Genomic DNA, 19,450 nt, shown 5'->3' with positions numbered 1-19,450 from the left:
GAGAGAGGAGTGAATGCTCGCGTGTTTGAGTTAAGCACGGCCGTCTTTGTCTCCCCGCAGCACAAACAGATGGCCCATGAATACTTGGAGGGTTAGGAAGGTCGCGAGGAGGGGACGCGGTGATGTCTGCTTATTCTCGCACTGTTTTAGGTTGTTTGTCTCTCGCAAAAGAAAGAGGAGGGTGATCGCGTTTTGAGCACAAACAGCAAGATTTGCACACGCAAGCAAAATAACATTCCCCACCCCTCCTCCCAGAATGGTTACACCGCTGGGTCTTTACTAATAAACACGCACACGACACACGAAACACACGAACGCAGATGTGTTCAACCCACAGAAAGATATATGACGGCCTTCAAACAACTCGGGAAGATTGAGTGGATTTTCTGAATATAAGCCGGGGAAAAATCCATTCAACTCAGATCGACAGGGGCTCTGGCCCCCACCACAGATCTCCAGGGCTTCGGCTCCATCTCTTCTCGTCGCCGCCAACGAAGAAGCTTTTCGTCATACAGAAGGACGAGGTTCGCGCGGTGACGAGACATCGTTAAAGTGACAGTCTGAGAGCAGTCTGTTCGAGTCGCGTCTAGTCTCGCAACTTGGCTTGCGACGCAGCGTTGCGACGGGGCTCGCAAGAGAGCTGGGGCAAATCGTGCCTCGAGGAGAGATGGAACGAGGAGGGGTCGTTCGAGTCGCAGAAGTCTGAGTTCAACCTGGGTCGGGGCTGGGTTTCAGCCGTGCTCCGGCTGGTGGAGCGTCGTGAGGACACAAAACACCGATGCCGATAGCAGGTGTCGCTTCTCGCAGAACGAAGTTAAGTGCGAGTAAAGCTGACAGCCGCACGAACAAAAGGAACACGGAGCAGAGAGAGAGTGACGAGTGACGACAAGCAATCAACCTGTAAAAGGGCGGAGATCGCCAAGCGTCGACCAAGCGAGCAAAGCAGAGAGCGCGAAGCAGTGGAGGAAGCCTGGTCAAACGGCTGCGAGGGAGAGGACAGCGACATCGAATGCGCCGTGTGCCTGAGGGCACACCGACCAACGACCAGTGTGAACACACAAGACGTCCAGAGCGACGGCGAGCATCGTGCCGACTCAACAATCAATCGAGCAGTGGAGAAGCCGGGGGCTGCCACCAAGAAAGCGCGTGCGCCACCTTGCGCCACCGTGCGCCACCTTGCGCCACCGTGCGCCACCGGGCGCCACCGTGCGCCACCGAGCGACACCGTGCGCCACCCTGCGCCACCGTGCGCCACCTTGCGCCACCGTGCGGCACCCTGCGCCACCGTGTGCCACCGGGCGCCACCGAGCGCTACCGAGCGACACCGAGCGACACCGAGCGACACGAGCGACCGAGCATCTTCAAGGAGAACATCGTGCCAACGCCGCTCAATCCAGCAGTGGAGAGAGAGAGAGCAAAAGCCGAGCGACACGCCGAGCGAGGGAGCAGCAGGAGCTTGCGGCGGCCACGCCCAATCGAGAGGAACATCTGGCCGCTGTTCGTATCCTCCCACACCACACAAGCTAACGACACAATTAATATTACGAGGGGACAACGCACACACAGCACGCACACGAATAAGACTTTAAAAGAAAAACTGTCTTTGCGTTTCAAAAAGGGTTGCCATTTCGAGGTGGTGCGTTCAATATCAACTGATCGTGCAAAGCAGTTGCTGCCGTCGAGTTACATGAATAAGAAATGTTTTGGTCATTCATTTTCGTTAACTGCATAATTTCGCCAATGAAGAAGTATTTTTAGTCATTCAATTTTGTTAATTGCATAAGATTGCCCATGAATTTATTGACGTATACTCGCTTTCGCATACTAGAGTGTCATGTGCTTGTTTAGAATTAAAATTGCTTAACACCAACTGTTCGAGTGCTTCTTTCCAAGTCCATGCAAAACTGTCTTATTCTTGACAACTGTATCCTGTGATGAGATCTGAACCTGGAGACCTTAAAAATAATAAACACACTAAGATAATCAGCAAATGTTTAATCGATGATAATCGTGTTATCCTGATTGATATAACCCTGGATAAACGAAACTAAGCAAATTATCATAACTGCACACATTAACATAATCGCAAGCATCCGCATAAATTACTACGATTATCATAATTTATGCATATAATTACACGCATTATCATGATTTATGCATGTTAATACACACACTATCATAATTAATGCGATTTGCGCATTTTTCGGAAAATTATTAATTTTTATTATTTTCATCAAAATTTCATAATCCCGACACATACAACATGATGGTGGTGGTGATTGATTGACCGTGGGACAAATGTTATAGCGGTGTCATAATCGTTTATAAAAGGAGGTTTTAAAAGTTGTAACACATTAAACAAAAATTTTGAATGGAGGGGAGAATTGGTAGCTCGGATAGGCGAGCAATGCCCCGGTCAGAGTGGAATTGGTAGAGCGGATAAGGGCCACAGTTTGATTTGCACCACTTAATTAATTGTGTGTGTGTGTGCGTGTGTGTGTACGTGTGTATGTGCGTGTGTGTGTGTACGTGTGTGTGTACGTGTGTACGTGTGTGTGTGTACGTGTGTGTGTGTGTACGTGTGTGTGTGTACGTGTGTGTGTGTACGTGTGTGTGTACGTGTGTGTGTGTGTACGTGTGTGTGTGTACGTGTGTGTGTGTGTGTACGCGTGTGTGTGTACGTGTGTGTGTGTGTACGTGTGTGTGTGTACGTGTGTGTGTGTACGTGTGTGTGTACAGGTGGTGAATCAGGTGAGTGGTCAGTGCAGGTGAAGTATTGGAATTGACGGCAGGAACTTCTTGACGGGTAACACACTTTTATTAAATCTTGACGTGTCACAATACAACGGGTGGTCTCTATCCTTTGGACTATACACTCCACTTAACTCGTGTAGACTCTATGTTTCTGGCTACACACAATACACTTGACTCGTGTAGACCCTATGCCTCTGGCTACACACAATACACTTGACTCGTGTAGACCCTATGCCTCTGGCTACACACAATACACTTGACTCGTGTAGACCCTATGCCTCTGGCTACACACAATACATTCGGCTCGTGTAGACTCTATGCCTATGGCTACACACACTACACTCGCCTCTGGGTTACACAGAGTCCCGGTCCCGTTAGGACAGCGGGACTAGGTACCGCAGGGCCCTATGTCTTCATCCCCGTCTTCATTCTTCGCTGGTTACATACTGCCCTTACGCCTGTGTGCATCCCCTTTTATAGCCCCTGCTCACGAGAGACGGAGCTGATGCGGACGTCGACGTGAGCATCGCTCCTTAGTGAACCAATCACGACGCACTCTCTCTACGATCCGTTTTCCCCAGCGCGTGTTAACACCACTCCACCAATCACACCGCGCTGCCACCCGGTCACTCCCTCTCAGCGCGTCACCGGCCCACAGCCAATCAGTACCCCGTAACCCACGACCCCGCGCTGACCCCTGATCCTCCACCGTCAGCGCGTGTCACCACATACACAGCCAATCATTACGCGCTGGCATACGATCCCTAATCCCAGTGCGTATCACCACTACACAGGTAACCTGGGTGGGTGTGGTTACCACTGCTAAAGAAGGGTGGTTACCACTGCTAAGGAAGGGTGGTTACCACTGCTAAAGAAGGGTGGTTACCACTGCTAAGGAAGGGTGGTTACCACTGCTAAGGAAGGGTGGTTACCACTGCTAAGGAAGGGTGGTTACCACTGCTAAGGAAGGGTGGTTACCACTGCTAAGGAAGGGTGGTTCTCGCGGCATCGTGGATGTTGATGTTGGTGGTGCTCCTTACCAACGAGAGAGAGGCTCTAGTGACGGGCCGGGTGGCCGCGCCTCCACCCCCAGCACCACCCAACCCGTCAGCTGCTGCCCCGTGCTGCTGCTGCTGCTGCTGCCCCGTGCTGCTGCTGCTGCCCCGTGAGTTGCCTCTCCTCCCCCGGCAGTCTGTGCAGACTGTGCGTGTGTCTGTGTACAGCTGGGGGGAGCGGCGGTGCAGCGGTTAGCGCTACGCCGCGCTACGAACCCGGCGACACGGGTTCGATTCCCGCTCACGGCCAACACCGGTGACGATGATCTGAACCGGTCCCGGGCCTCCCCTAGGTCGACTCAGCCTCAAAATGAGTACCTGGTGTAGCGGCGGTGTGGAGTAAACATCGCTAGCACTGGGGGAGAGACCAAGGCGGTCGGGCGTGGTGCTGGCCACCCACCCCCTCGTGTGCTGTGCCGGCCTTCATAGGTGCTGCTACTTGCTACTAACAGTACTTGCCCCTACAGCGCTGCTAGAGGCTACCTGGGGTAGCTTTGTCTGTGCGTGGTGTGTGTAGTACATAGACACTGCTGCTACTCGCTACTAACAGCACTTGCCCCTACAGCCCTTCTAGAGGCTACCTGGGGTAGCTTTGTCTGTGTGTGGTGTGTGTAGTTTGAGACTGATTTCAGGGTGCTGATTCCAAATCTGATCTCAGATTTGCTCTATCACATCTCATTTTTATGCTATCGGCATACCCCATTTTCATTGATTTTACCCGAAATTAACTCTGTCACTTATGATTGCAAGTTGTTACGAGTCAGTGACTGCTTTAGTGTTAAAATATGGTGCTGTATGTTTAGGATAGCGTGTTTACAATATCATTTTATGTAGATATCCACATTTATTTAATATTTTTCTTCCGCAGTTTGTATTGAAAATGCAATATTTTATATCTCAAAAACCTGATGTGATAGACAAAAACTGATGCTGGGTTAATCATTCATTGGGGTCCTTCTCTCTGGCTGGGGTTAGACTGCAGCAGCAGCAATAGCAGTTGGTGTAGCATCCATGTTCTTACACAACACTCCACTCGCTCCGAAACACTCCACTCACCCTTCCACACGCCACTCCACTCTCTCTCACCGCCTTCTCTCTCACCGCCTCGTCTCTCTCGCGGGAAAAGAGTGTCGGCGAATCGAACCGATTCCCCCGCCGCCACGATCCACACCCCACCAGCACCATGACCTCCATGGGAGTCGTCTCCGCGCTCCTGCACAGCGGCAGCAGCGGCAGCAGCGGCAGGCATCTGGGGTCCCTCCTCGCCGTCTGCATCGCCGCCACCGCCGCCGTCTTAGCGGTGGGGGCCGCTCACGAAGGTAACGAGACGGGGGGGGGGGAGCTCAAGCATCGCTCTGTGCCAGCTCCGCGTCTTTCTCTCTCCCCTCTCTTTCGTCGCTTCAACTCGTGAGGACCGCGCGCGTGGCCGTGACGCCCATCGTGATGGTGACGGAGCACGTGGCGAGAGAGAGGGGAGAGAGACACCGCCAACTTCTGTATATACACAGCAGCAGCAGGCATCGTCAGGGTCGGGATCGAACCCACCACCTCCTGTAGACCAGGCGAGGTAGTCGACATCTCATAGCCACCGTGATGATGATGATGAGAGAGACGCAGACTCCAAATATACAGCAGCAGGCATCGTCAGGGTCGGGATCGAACCCACAACTTCCTGTATACCAGGCGAGGTAGTTAACATCTCATAGCCACCGTGATGATGAGAGAGACGCAGACTCCAAGTACAATAGACTTGGGTGCGGCTATGAGCGAAAACTTGGAAATAGTTTGAAGGTATTTGAAGTCGTTGATTGTGTTTCAGCTTTAGTGTTTTAGGTGGTCACTGTGAGTGACGCTTGAAGGATCGTGTCTTGACCATGTGGAGAAGCACTCGTGAACTGGGGAACTAGTGTGTGTGCACGTGTGTACGTGTGTGTACATGTGTTCACGTGTGTACGTGTGTGTGTGTTCACGTGTGTGTACGTATGTGTTCACGTGTGTGTGAGTTGTGTGTGTACGTGTGTGTTCACGTGTATGTGTGTGTGTTCACGTGCGAGTACGTGTGTTCACGTGTGAGTGTGTTCACGTGTGTATGTAGGTGAGTGTGTGTACGTGTGTGAGTGTACGTGAGTGTGTGTACGTGAGTGTGTGTACGTGAGTGTACGTGTGTGAGTGTACGTGAGTGTGTGTACGTGTGTGTGTACATATGTGTGTGTACGTGTGTGTGTACATGTGTGTGTTCACGTGTGTTCACGTGTGTGTACGTGTGTGTGTTCACGTGAGTGTGTTCACGTGTATGTGTGTACGTGAGTGTTTACGTGTGTGTGTTCACGTGTGTAAACATCGCCACTGGGGAGACAAAGGCGGTCGGGTGTGGTGCTGGCCACCCACCCCCTCGTGTGCCGTTTCGGCCTTCATAGGTGCTCGCTAACAGCACTTGCCCCTACAGTCTGTTAAGGCTACACGGGGGATCTTTGTCTGTGTGTGTTCACGTGTGTGTGTACATGTGTGTGTACGTGTGTGTTCACGTGTGTGTACATGTGTGTGTACGTGTGTGTGTGTGTTCACGTGTGTGTACGTGTGTTCACGTGTATGTGTACGTGTGTGTTCACGTGTGTGTTCACGTGTGTACGTGTGTTCACGTGTGTACGTGTGTTCACGCGTGTACGTGTGTGGGTGTTCATGTGTGTGTGTTCACGTGTGTGTGTGTACATGTGTGGGTGTTCATGTGTGTGTGTTCACGTGTGTGTGTACATGTGTGGGTGTTCATGTGTGTGTGTTCACGTGTGTGTACGTGTGTGTGTGTTCACGTGTGTACGTGTGTGTTCACGTGTGTACGTGTGTACGCGTGTGTGTACGTGTGTGTGTGTTCACGTGTGTGTGAGTGTACGGGTGTGTGAGTGTACGTGTGTGTTCACGTGTGTGTATACGTGTGTGTGCACGTGAGTGTACGTGCGTGAGTGTACGTGTGTACGTGTGAGTGTACGTGTGATTTTGTGTATACGTGTGTGTACGTGTGTGTGCGTGTGTGCGCGTGTGTGAGTGTACGTGTGTGAGTGTACGTGTGTGTGTTCACGTGTCTGTACGTGTGTGAGTGTACGTGTGTTCACGTGTGTGTATGTGTGTGTGTACGTGTGTGTGTACGTGTGTGTTCATGTGTGTGAGTGGCGGTGTGAGTGGTGACGGTGTGAGTGGCGGTGTGAGTGGTGAGTGGCGGTGTGAGTGGTGAGTGACGGTGTGAGTGGTGAGTGAGTGGTGAGTGAGTGGCGAGTGGTGAGTGAGTGGTGAGTGAGTGGCGAGTGGTGAGAGAGTGGTGAGTGAGTGGTGAGTGGCGGTGTGAGTGGTGAGTGGCGGTGTGAGTGGTGAGTGGCGGTGTGAGTGGTGAGTGAGTGGTGAGTGGCGGTGTGAGTGGTGAGTGGTGGTGTGAGTGGTGAGTGAGTGGTGTGAGTGGTGAGTGATGAGTGAGTGGTGAGTGAGTGGTAAGTGAGTGGTGAGTGGTGAGTGACGTATCTCTCTACCTGCCCCCGCCCCCCAAGTCTCCACGACCACGGGGTCTGGTGGCCCCCCCCGCTGGAGCCGCATGTCCGGCTCGCTGTCCAAGCCGCTGTGGGTCGTGCCCAGCGGCAGCAGCGTCAAGCTGCGCTGCCTCGCAACCGGAGTGCCCACGCCCTCCGTGGCGTGGCACCACGACGGAGGGCGCCTCCACGGCGGGGAGGAGCGGCGCCTCGGGGCCTTCCGGGTGAGCAGGGCCGGGTGAGCGGGCTGGGTGAGCGGGCTGGGTGAGCGGGCTGGGTGAGCGGGGCCGGGTGAGCGGGGCCGGGTGAGCGGGGCAGGGTGAGCGGGGCAGGGTGAGCGGGGCTGGGTGAGCGGGCTGGGTGAGCGGGGCCGAGGTGAGCGGGGCCGGGTGAGCAGGTTGGGTGAGCGGGTCGGGTGAGCGGGTTGGGTGAGCGGGTCGGGTGAGCGGGTTGGGCTTCACATTCATATTTAGGTTATTTTGGTAAAGTCACTGTGTAGGTAAAAAATTAAAATTAATAAAAGTAAAATAAAAATGAAATAAAAATCACGACGTTTCGGAGGCAACAAAAGCTTCCGAAACGTCGTGATTTTTTATTTATTTTTATTTTACTTTAATTAATTAAATTTGTTTTACCTACACAGTGACTTTACAGAAAAAAACCTAAGAATATGAATCCTTGCAGTCACGAAAGCTTCAAATCTAGAATTATGGGCTTCACATCTTGACACAAACTTTTGGCGTCGTCTGGTCCAACACCAGGGTGAGACTGGGCTCTAAGAAAAGCTGTCTCGGGTGTGGACCAATCAACTTCAAGGACAGTGCATATCATCATCAGAGCTGTTTCTTTTTGTTTGCATTTTGACTGCTTGTGTTGTGTATTATTGCAAACATGATGCCTTGTATAAAGGTGTCAGTTTTTGTACCAGTTGAAAGGGTAAAAACCTATTACATTATTTTGCCACTGGCAAAGGAGATGTCTCATAGTACAAACTGTTTGATGGCCGGGTGAAAGGGTGGACGGCCTCTTGTTATATTTGTCACGCCGTCCAGGAAGCAGCCACGAGCTACTCGACATGGTCCTGGGAGTGGCATTGTCTGGTCCGACGCTTTGGTGTGGACCAAGCAGTGTGTAAGACAATGGCGATGTGTGTGTGTGTGTATAATGTTGTTGTTGTTGTGCTGCTGCTGCTGTTGAAGCTGAGGATCAAGGACTGGACGCTGGTGCTGGACAGCGTGGTGCCCTCTGACGCGGGCAACTACAGCTGTGTGGTCAGCAACCAGCACGGCTCCATCCAGCACTCGTACCAGCTCGTCGTCATCGGTGGTGACCCCCCCCCTCCACTCTCCCCCCTCCCACTCCTCTCCCCTCCCTCTCACCCCTCCATCTCCCCTCTCCCTATCATCTCCCCCCTCCCCTTTTTTTCTCTTTTTTTTCTACGATCAGTGGAAACAAGAAGATGCTCGGTGTAGTCGGCACTTTGCTTAGTTCATCATTTCGTAATTTTTTTTCCTCTCCCCCCCTCCCCCCTCCCGCCCCTCCCGGCGTGCAGAGCGTGGCCAGCCCCAGCGGCCGTCGCTGCAGGACGGCCTCCCGGCGAACGTGACGGCGGCGGAGGGGAGCGACGTGGAGCTCCGCTGCGTCGTCCTGCAGAGCGCTGGCGGCAGCAGTCAGCAGCAGCTGCACCACCACGTGCAGTGGCTCAAGCACGTGGAGGTGAATGGCAGCCTCGAAGCACCCAATGGCTCACCCTACGTGCACGTCCTCACGGTGAGCGGGGCGAGGCACGGGGGCACCCACCCACTCACTCACCCACCTACTCACCCACTCACCCACCCACCCACTCACCCACTAACTCACTCACTCACCCACTCACACACTTACACACTCACTCACTCACCCACCCACCCACTAACTCACCCACCCACCCACTAACTCACCCCCTCACTCACCCACCCACTCACCCACCCACTCACCCACCCACTCACCCACCCACTCACTCACTCACTCACCCACCCACTTACTCACCCACCCACCTACTCACCCACTCACTCACCCACCCACCTACTCACCCACCCACCTACTCACCCACTCACTCACCCACCCACTCACTCACCCACCCACTCACTCACCCACCCACTCACTCACTCACTCACCCACCCACTCACTCACCCACCCACTCACTCACTCACCCACCCACTCACTCACCCACCCACTCACCCACCCACCCACTCACTCACTCACCCACCCACTCATTCACCCACCCACTCATTCACCCACCCACCCAACCACTCACTCACCCACCCAGTCACCCACCCACTTACTCACCCACCCACCCACCCAACCACTCACTCACCCATCCACTCACTCACCCACTCACCCAACCACTCACTCACCCATCTACTCACCCACTCATTCACCCACCCACTCATTCACCCACCCACTCTTTCACCCACCCACTCATTCACCCACCCACTCATTCACCCACCCACTCATTCAGCCACCCACCCACTCATTCAGCCACCCACTCACCCAACCACTCACTCACCCACCCAGTCACCCACCCACTTACTCACCCACCCACCCAACCACTCACTCACCCATCCACTCACCCACCCACTCACTCACCCACCCACCCACTCACCCAACCACTCACTCACCCATCTACTCACCCACTCACTCACTCACCCACCCACCCAAACTCAGCAGAGGCTGACGTCACCCTCTAAACAACAGGACCCAGAAGCCACCGCTTCGCCGGGTACTTACTGCTGGTACCTAATAAATAAATAACGTTGAAACTTGTTCACGTGACACTGAATCTTACTCGTTGGCCATGTCGGGTGGTGGCGAGTTCGACGACACAACGCTTACATGCGACGCTCCAACCCAAATCACCCCTACCCTGCACTGCAGCCTGCGTCGTGGGTATACAAACAAGATGCTGATTCGCTCGCTCTCTCCGCGCCGCCCGCCGTGTCGCCTCAAGACGGTGGGCGTGGAGGTGACGGACGTGGAGACGGACGTGCTGTACCTGCGCTACGTCAGCACGGACGACTCGGGCCGCTACACCTGCCTGGCGGGCAACGCCGCGGGATTCGCTCACCGCTCCGCATGGCTCCTCGTCGTGCCGCAAGAGACGCCGGCTGGTAAGATGTCGACTGCCTCGCCTGCTCTGCAGGAGGTCGTGGGTTCGATCCCGATCCTGACAATGCCTGCTGCTGCTGTATATTTGGAATTTTGCGTCTCTCTCTCTCATCATCATCACGGTGGCTGAGATGTTGACTGCCTCGCCTGGTCTACAGGAGGTCGCGAGTTCAATTCCAACTCTGACGATGCCTGCTGCTGCTGCTGTATATTTGGAGTTTGCGTCTCTCTCTCTCTCATCATCATCACGGTGGCTATGAGATGTTAACTACCTCGCCTGGTCTGCAGGAGGTCGTGGGTTCGATCCCGACCCTGACGATGCCTGCTGCTGCTGTATATTTGGAGTCTGCGTGTCTCTCTCTCTCTCTCATCATCACGGTGGCTATGAGATGTTGACTACCTCGCCTGTCTCCCTGTGACAGTGGACACCGCCCTGGCTGCTCCCGAGAGAGTGGGCGGCGGTTCTTGCGCCGCCGCCCTCCTGCTGCTGATCACCATCGGTGCTGTCACCGGCCTCACGCGGAGGAGGAGAGGGTCGACCAGCGGAGAGGGGGAGATGCAGGTGCAGTTGAGGTGGTGGTGGTGGAGATGCTGGTGGTAGTGGAGGTGGTGGCGGAGGTGGTGGAGGTGGTGGTGGTGAAGGTGGTGGTGGTGTTAGCGGTGGTGGTGGTGGTAGCGGTGGTGGTGGTGGAGGTGGTAGCGGTGGTGGTTGTGGTGGTGATGATGGTGGTGGTAGTTGTGGTGCCGCCCCAGGTGCTGTCTGCGCTGAGCGGCGTGGAGCTGTCGGGGGTGACGGGGCCGTGCGACCGCTGGGAGTTCCCTCGGGAACGGTTCGTCGTTGTTGTTGTCGTCATCATCGTTGTTGTTGTCGTCATCATCGTTGTTGTTGTCGTCATCATTGTTGTTGTTATCATCGTTGTTGTCGTCGTTATTGTGTGTATATGTCTGTGTGTCTGTGTATATGTTTGTGTCTGTGTATATGTGTGTGTCTGTGTATATGTCTGTGTATGTCTGTGGGTCTGTTTATTTGTGTGTGTGTCTGTGTATATGTCTGTGTATAAGTGTGTGTGTCTGTGTGTGGAGTGATGGCGTAGTGGTTAGCGCTACGCTGCGCTACGAACCCGGCGACCAGAGTTCGATTCCCGCTCACGGCCAACACCAGTGACGATTATCTGAACCGGTCCTGGGCCTCCCCTAGGTCTACTCAGCCTTAAATGAGTACCTGGTGCAGTGTGTAAACATCGCCACAGGGGAGACAAAGGCGGTCGGGCGTGGTGCTGGCCACCCACCCCCTTGTGTACCGTTCCGGCCTTCATAGGTGCTCGCTAACAGCACTTGCCCCTACAGTCTGTTAAGGCTACAGGGGGGTTCTTTGTTTTGTGTGTCTGTGCGTGTGTCTGTGTGTGTGTCTGTCTCTGTGTCTGTCTCTGTGTCTGTGCATGTCTCTGTGTGCGTGTGTCTCTGTGTCTGTGTGTCTCTATGTCTGTGCTTGTGTCTTTATGTCTCTGTGTCTGTCTGTGTCTGCGCGCGTGTCTCTGTCTGTGTGTGTCTCTGTGTCTGTGCGTGTCTGTGCGTGTCTCTGTGTCTGCACGCGTGTCTCTGTGTCTGTGTGTATCTGTCTGTGCGCGTGTCTCTGTGTCTGTGCGCGTGTCTGTGTGTCTGTGTGTGTGTCTGTGTATCTGTGTGTGTCTGTGTGTGTTTCTGTGTAGCTGTGTCTGTGTGTGTGTGTATCTGTGTCTGTGTGTCTGTGTGTGTCTGTGTGTGTGTCTGTGTGTGCAGGCTGACTCTGGGTGAGCAGCTGGGTGAGGGTTGTTTTGGCCACGTGCTGCTGGCCGAGGCGCTGGGCATGGAGCCGTCACGGCCTCACCGCAGCGTCCGCGTCGCCGTCAAGATGCTGAAGGGTGACGCCCGCGGGGTTCTAGAACTAGGAGTTTGTGGGGCGATCGCTACAAGTTTACATTTCGATGTAAAGCTTTCGTGACTGCAGGGATTCATCTTCTTGGTTCTTTCGGTAAAGTCACGTAGAAGGGAAATAATGAAAGAATAAAAAATAAAACAATGAAATACAATTCTCACGACGTTTCGGCCACAACGCAAGCAGCCGTCCTCAGGTGAAGAACAGGTCTGTCGGAAAGACAGACCTATTTGTATTACTAAATTATGTTTTATTATTTTATTATGTTTTATTATTTTATTATTTGCATTCTACGTGGTGACTTTACCGCTAGAAGAGTTTGTTTTTAATTTGTGTTCGGGACGTGCGGCGTGCGAGCCCAGCGCACGCCACGGAAGCGGAGACCCACGACCTCCACGCGGAGCTGGAGACCCTCAAGAAGATCGGACGGCACAGCCACCTGGTGACCTGCTGGGCGCATGCACACGGGGCGGTGAGCGTGGGGGGGGGGGGTGAGTGTGGGGGGGTGGTGAGCGGGGGGTGGGGGGGGGTGGGGTGAGCGGGGGGGTGGTGAGCGTGGGTGGTGAGTGTGGGTGGTGAGAGTGTGGGTGGTGAGTGTGGGGGGGTGGTGAGTGTGGGTGGTGAGTGTGGGGGGGTGGTGAGCGTGGGTGGTGAGTGTGGGGGGGTGGTGAGTGTGGGGGGGTGGTGAGCTGTGGGTGGTGAGTGTGGGTGGTGAGTGCGGGGGGGTGGTGAGCGTGGGTGGTGAGCGTGGGTGGTGAGTGTGGGGGGGTGGTGAGCGTGGGGGGGGGGTGGTGAGTGTGGGGGGGTGGGTGGTGAGTGTGGGGGGGGTGGTGAGTGTGGGGGAGGTGGTGAGCGGGGGGGGGGTGGTGAGTGTGGGTGGTGAGCGTGGGAGGGGTGGTGAGTGTGGGGGGGGTGGTGAGTGTTGGGGGGGGGTGGTGAGTGTGGGGGGTGGTGAGCGGGGGGGGGGGGGTTGTGAGTGTGTGGGGGGTGGTGAGTGTGGGGGGGGGGTGAGCGGGGGGGTGGTGAGTGGGGGGGTGGTGAGCGGGGGGGTTGGTGAGTGGGGGGGTGGTGAGCGTGGGGTGGTGAGTGTGGGGGGGGTGGTGAGCGTGGGTGGCGAGTGTGGGTGGTGAGCGTGGGGGGTGGTGAGCGGGGGGGTGGTGAGTGTGGGGTGGTGAGTGTGGGGGGGGGGGGGGTGGTGAGTGTGGGTGGTGAGTGTGGGGGGTGGTGAGTGTGGGTGGTGAGTGTGGGGGGGTGGTGAGTGTGGGTGGTGAGCGTGGGGGGGTGGTGAGTGTGGGGGTGAGTGGGGGGGGTGGTGAGTGGGGGGGTGAGCAGCCCCCCCTCCCTCGTGATGGCGATGAACTCTTCACCTTGTGGACTAATTGGCTTCGCGAGTGATTTTGGGCAAAGCCGAGAGTTGGGTCGTCTTCTGGTGACTCGGGATTGTGATCATTGCACCTCCCCCGTCCCCCTCTCTATTTCGAAGGCCAATGAAACCAACACGAACTTGTAGACATTCGAGCAGCAGGCGAGGCCTCCGCTCCGCTGCCTGTGTGGCTCCTCTTCAGCAGCGACCCTGGCCGCCGCCGCCACCACTCACGGCAGCTCAAGCCGCTTTGCTTGACAGCGGCAGCCCCAGTGACGTTTGCTGTTGAGAGCGACTTGCCCGCCGCTGCTCACTAGTTTGTATGTCGTCAGGCAAGACCCCCCCCCCCCCCTCGAGCTGCGTTGCTCTTGTTCCGGAAGCCACCTGGCCATCACGGAACGATTTCTGGTGGACATTAGTAGCGACGTCGATTCCAATGTGAAAAGGGGAAAAACCGTAGGACACGGAGGAAATAAAAATCCATCTGGATCGAACCGCACGACCTCCTGTGTACCAGGCAAGGTAGTTAACATCTCATAGCCACCGTGATGATGATAAAGAGACACACAGACTCCAAATATACAGCAGCAGCAGCAGGCATCGTCAGAGTTGGAATTGAACTCGCGACCTCCTGTATACCAGGCGAGGTAGTTAACATCGCATAGCCATCGTGATGATGATAAAGAGACACGCAGACTCCCCATATACAACAGCAGCAGCAGCAGCAGGCATCGTCAGAGTTGGAATTGAACTCGCGACCTCCTGTAGACCAGGCGAGGTAGTTAACATCTCACTGTGCCCCTTCCCCACCCCCAACTCTCCCAGGCCCCCTGCTCGTGATCGTTGAGTTTGGCGGCCAAGGGGAATCTGCGCGACTTCCTGCGTGCACACCGCACCCCGGCGCAGAGTGCACGGCGCGTGGCGGCTTACGAGCCGCGGTGGGTGGCGGTGGTGGCGGTGGCGGCGGCGGTGGTGGCGGTGGTGGCGTGGTGGCGGTGGTGGTGGCGACGAGGTGAAGGGCGAACGCTCTCCATGCTGCAGCTGGTGGCCTTCGCCTGCCAGGTGGCACGCGGCATGGAGTACCTCACCTCTAAGAAGGTGCAGCGACGACAACCCGCCCACACGCACGCACATCTACCCACTCAACACAACAACAACATACTCTTCGTTTTCTCAGTTAAAGTCACGTAGGTAAAAAATTATAATTAAATAATAAAAAATAATAAAATCTCTTAAATACAAGTTAAGAACTTGCATCTTGGAATCCCTGCTCACTTGATACAGCAAGTCTGGCTTGTGACGGTCCCACCAGACGACGGAGACTTGTGTTGCACTCCAAAACGTCGTGCATTTTTATTATTTATTTTTATTAATTTAAATTTCATTTTCTACCTACCGTGACTTTACTGAATAAACTTAGAGTATGAATCCTGCAGTCACGAAAGCTTCAAATCTAGAACAACAACAACAACCGCCATTCGCCACTAAGTGGGCTGGTGGACGTCCCCACGACGCTTGTGCCAGGCCATGTGCACCTTGAGGCCACGTGAAATGTCGAGGAGGTCAAGGGGCAGACCCAGTGCCACGGGTTTGACTGACTGAGATGACCGAGATGACTGGCTGATGCACCACCTGTGCCCCCTACTGTACCAATTGGCTGCGCTTTAGCCACCCGGTGCTCCGCTCGTTGTTGTGAGCGTCGCTCCTCTGCCCTTCGTTGTTGTTGGAGGGCGACTGCATCCAACTGCCCAGTAGCGTCCTTCACGAGCCTCCTCAACAGAGGCCGATCTTGACACCGCTGGTACCAGTCATCGGCAAGTCTACTCAGCTCCACGTCCTCCTGTACCACATCACTCCATCTCTTCTTTAGCCCAGTGTTGCGCCCGTTTAGCCCCCTCAATCCAGGCCGAACAAAAGCTGTTTAGGCATGCGGTGGCTGGGCATGCGGGCGACATGGCCCAGCCAACACAGCCTTGCCTACCGGAGGAGCTCACCGATGGGACTTCGTCCAGATCTTTCAAGGATATATGAGCTCCTCACACAATCCAGCCTGGTTAAACCCAGGATGGATCGTAGGCAGGCCAGCCTAAATATTTCTAACCGGTGAAGATGCTCCATTAGGGGGGTCCATGTTTCGCAAGCGTAGAGAAAGGAGGGAATGGCTGTGGCCGAGAGGACCTGAAGTTTCGTGCGGAGCGACAGACCAGGTAGCTTCCTACACAGCGGTTATGCAACCGATGAAAGATATTGCCGCCGACTGATTCGAGTGAGACCTCTGCTGTCAAACCGGAGCCGGTCCATGAGCACACTGCCCAGGTATGGGAAACTCTCCACTCTCTGCCACAATGCCCCAGACAAGTTGGAGTTGTGTGGGTGGAGTGTCCGATGGTACAAAATACCCGGCAGGTGCTTAGTTTTGGTGGGCTGATGATAAGTCCCCACATCTTAGTGGCACGCTCCAGTTCCAGCAGCAGTGCCTCCAACTCCTATTCTGAGTGAGCAGCTATTACCAGATCATCGGCATACATAACATGGTGAGCAATAGGGAGCCATCCCTTGACCGCACCTGGGCATCAATCAGCCTCCCATTGTATCTGTACCACATGTAAATTCCTCCGGTACAGCTACTGAAGGTTTCACGAACTACGTGGTCGAAATAGATGTTACATAATGTGGGAGCCAGAGGACATCCCTGTCGCACCCCAAAATAAACAGCGAATGTCTCCGACTCCCGGCCACGTAGTTTTACCCGGGCCCACTCACCATCATGAAGGTCCTTAATGATCGTGAGCAGTGGATCAGGGACTCCGAAAGCACGAACAACCCAGAGCCCAGGCCTCCTGATGGTATCATAGGCCTTGACCAGGTCAATAAAGCAGAGATGTAGGTCTTGTTGGAATTCCCTACACCTCTGCTGTACCAGACAGACAGAAAATATGGCATCTGTGCAGGACCGCCCTTTCCTGAAACCGAATTGGGGCTCGCAAGCCTCTCCTCAGTGTGTCTAGCAAGGCGATGTTGAATAATCCTTGCCTGGACCTTTCCCGGCACACAGGAGTGAGATGCCCCTGTAGTTGTTACAGTCTGTGTCGTCCCCCTTCTTAAAGAGGGAGACCACCAGGGCATCCTTCCAATCCTCCGGAACCCGTCCAGTGGTCAAGACTTTTTTTATGATATCATGTAGGGCAGTCTGTGCACAAACGCCACCCTCCCTCAGCATTTCGCTTGGGAGATTATCTCTGCCCGGTGCCTGTCCTGGTCTCAGACTCCGGATCGCCTTCAGTACTTCCTCTACAGATGGCACCTCAGCCAGCCACTCACAGGGGGTGACCTCTTCCTCCAATATTTGAGGCACCGCAGCCTCGGCAGGGTTATCCCCACTTTGCGCCATGATGTTTTCCTGGCTGAGGGATTTCCCCTCCCCCAGGACCTCACAGAAATGCTCAGCAAATCTGCAAACCTGTTCCTGGGGGTCGGAGATTGGATCAACGTTTTTTCCCCTAATGATGGAAATAGGTGTGGCGCTGCAGATAACTTTTTTGATGGAGTTAAATAGTGATTTGTGATCGTGAGCCACTCAGGCAGACTCCGTCTCCTCAGCAACCCATAACCATCACCCATCCTTGCAGCGCCTCACGGCTCTCCGAACCTCCGAGCGAAGGCTGCGGTAAGCCTCCTCATTCTCTGACGTGGGATGCTGTCGACGATTAGAGTGGGCATGTCGCTTTTTCTCAACTATCCTGAATACCTCCTCTGTCAGCCAGGGTCTCTGGAGAGGTCTGGACCGCGTATCCAAAGCACCCATTGCAGCTGCATGAGCCACAGTCCTAAACCTCGCCCATTAACCCTCGACATCAGGAGGAGTTGGGACGATGCCAACCCCATCTGCAAGCAATGATGAAATTCTCACTTGCAACTTTCATCAGCTGAGACCAGGCCACTTTAGGTTGGAAGGGGGTCCTGGGTGTACACCCACCACCGGAGTGGAAGAATGGCAGGCGCATCTTACAGACTAGTCGATGGTCAGAGGGCATATCAGCTCCACGGTAGGTCCTGGTGTCAAGGACATGGGCTCGCATCCGCTGGTCCGTCACTATGTAGACCAGCAGATGTTTTTGCTTGGACCCGTCATGCATTCATGATGTTGTGTGGATGCGCCAATGCCGGAAGAGCGTGTTGGTAATTACAAGCCCATGGGCTGCACAAAAATCTAGCAGCCTCCTACCGTTGTTATTGAGCTGATCTGGCCCATGCCTTCTAATCACTCCAGATCAGCTGCCAGCATCATGACCAACTCAGGCATTGAAGTCACCCAACAAGATGACTCTATCCCGAGTGGCCAATCTAGCCAGCACCTGTGACAGGAGGTCATAGAAGGCATTTGACTCATCGGCTTTGCCTGCATCCCTCCACGGATGTTCGTGTTCGGTGGGGGCATAAGTAACCACGACCACCACTCGTCTCCGGTTGATGGGAAGGCGAGCCACAGTAGCCTGGGGCTTACAGCTTCCCACACCTCACCGCCATGCTCCCACGCCCCCTTCATTTTTTGTTCAGAAGAAGAGCCAGACCCTGTTGTTTGGCAGTCTCCTGCCCCGAGTAAAGGACTGTCCACCCCTTATGGTGGCAGGAGCCAGGACCGGTCCACCGGACCTCCTGAATGCCACAACGATCCAGGCGGTACCGGTCCAGCTCCCGACAAAGGAGTGGCAGCCTCTCCTCCGCAGTGAGTGTTCGAACATTCCACCTCGCCACACGAAGTGGTTTTTCGTTGTTTCTGGAGAAGCCCCAAGGGTGAAGATTCAATCTCCTGGTTCCGACAATTGGGGTTTGGCCAGGAGACGTCATAGACACCTGTCCCCCCCCCATGGCCTGCGCCACAAACTTATTAGTTACATATTTAATTTGTGGTTTAGTGGTAATTAATTGAAGGTGGAGGGGTTACCAACCCATTGCACCCGTCCAGAGCCCCCGTTTAGCCACTGTGGTGGTCGCAGACGCCATGACGGGAGAGGCCAATCGGCATTGGCCCTCCCCCCACAGCACTGTCCATGACAGAGTTGCCCGTCCGGCACCCACACACCCCTACCCACACACCCCTACCCACACACCCCTACCCACACACACCTACCCACACACCCCTACCCACACACCCCTACACACATCTCCTACCCACACACCTACCCACACACACATCTCCTACCCACACACACCTACCCACGCACCGTGTGTGTCGGTGTCACAGTGCGTTCACCGGGACCTGGCGGCCAGGAACGTCCTCGTCGTTGACGGCGGAGTTGGTGGCGGCTATTCGGTGAAAATCGCTGATCTGGGCCTCACCCGCGACGTGGGCGGCGAACGTGACTACTACTACCAGCACAAGACTGCTGCCGTGAGTGGCGGTGGTGGCGGTGGTGGCGGCGGTGGCGGCGGTGGAGGCGGTGGTGGAGGTGGTGGTGGTGGCGGTGGTGGAGGTGGTGGCGGTGGTGGCGGTGGAGGAGGTGGTGGTGGTGGCGGTGGTCATGCCCGGGGAAGGGGGGGGGGAGAGAGAAGAGAGAGAATCTTTCATGAAATCTTTCATTTGAAAAAAAGAAGAGGGGGGGCACATAAGCAAAACATTGAAAAAAATTACGAAATGATGAACGAAGCAAAGTGCCGACTACACCGAGCATCTTCTTGTTTCCTCTGATCGTAAAAAAGAAAA

General features: G+C 55.0%; 1 protein-coding gene and 1 pseudogene across 1 annotated transcript in view; one reads left to right on the top strand and one right to left on the bottom strand.

The window, feature by feature from the left end:
* LOC133361862 (neuronal cell adhesion molecule-like) overlaps positions 1-7,388 on the bottom strand; it is a 50,849-nt gene extending 43,461 nt beyond the window's left edge. The window contains exons 1-2 of the mRNA XM_061580852.1: positions 7,325-7,388; positions 4,979-5,119 (exon numbers count right to left, since the gene is read on the bottom strand). Of these exons, the coding sequence (XP_061436836.1) occupies positions 4,979-5,119; positions 7,325-7,388 (205 nt within the window). The remainder of the gene's footprint in view (positions 1-4,978; positions 5,120-7,324) is intronic.
* Positions 7,387-19,138, top strand: LOC133361860 (fibroblast growth factor receptor 3-like; annotated as a pseudogene).
* The last annotated feature ends 312 nt before the right edge of the window (positions 19,139-19,450 follow it).

This window comes from Lethenteron reissneri, unplaced genomic scaffold, assembly GCF_015708825.2.
Source record: "Lethenteron reissneri isolate LAM-NWPU_2019-01 unplaced genomic scaffold, ASM1570882v1 scaffold_1266, whole genome shotgun sequence".
NCBI classification, from domain to species: domain Eukaryota; kingdom Metazoa; phylum Chordata; class Hyperoartia; order Petromyzontiformes; family Petromyzontidae; genus Lethenteron; species Lethenteron reissneri.
This window is presented reverse-complemented; position numbering and strand designations above follow the sequence as displayed.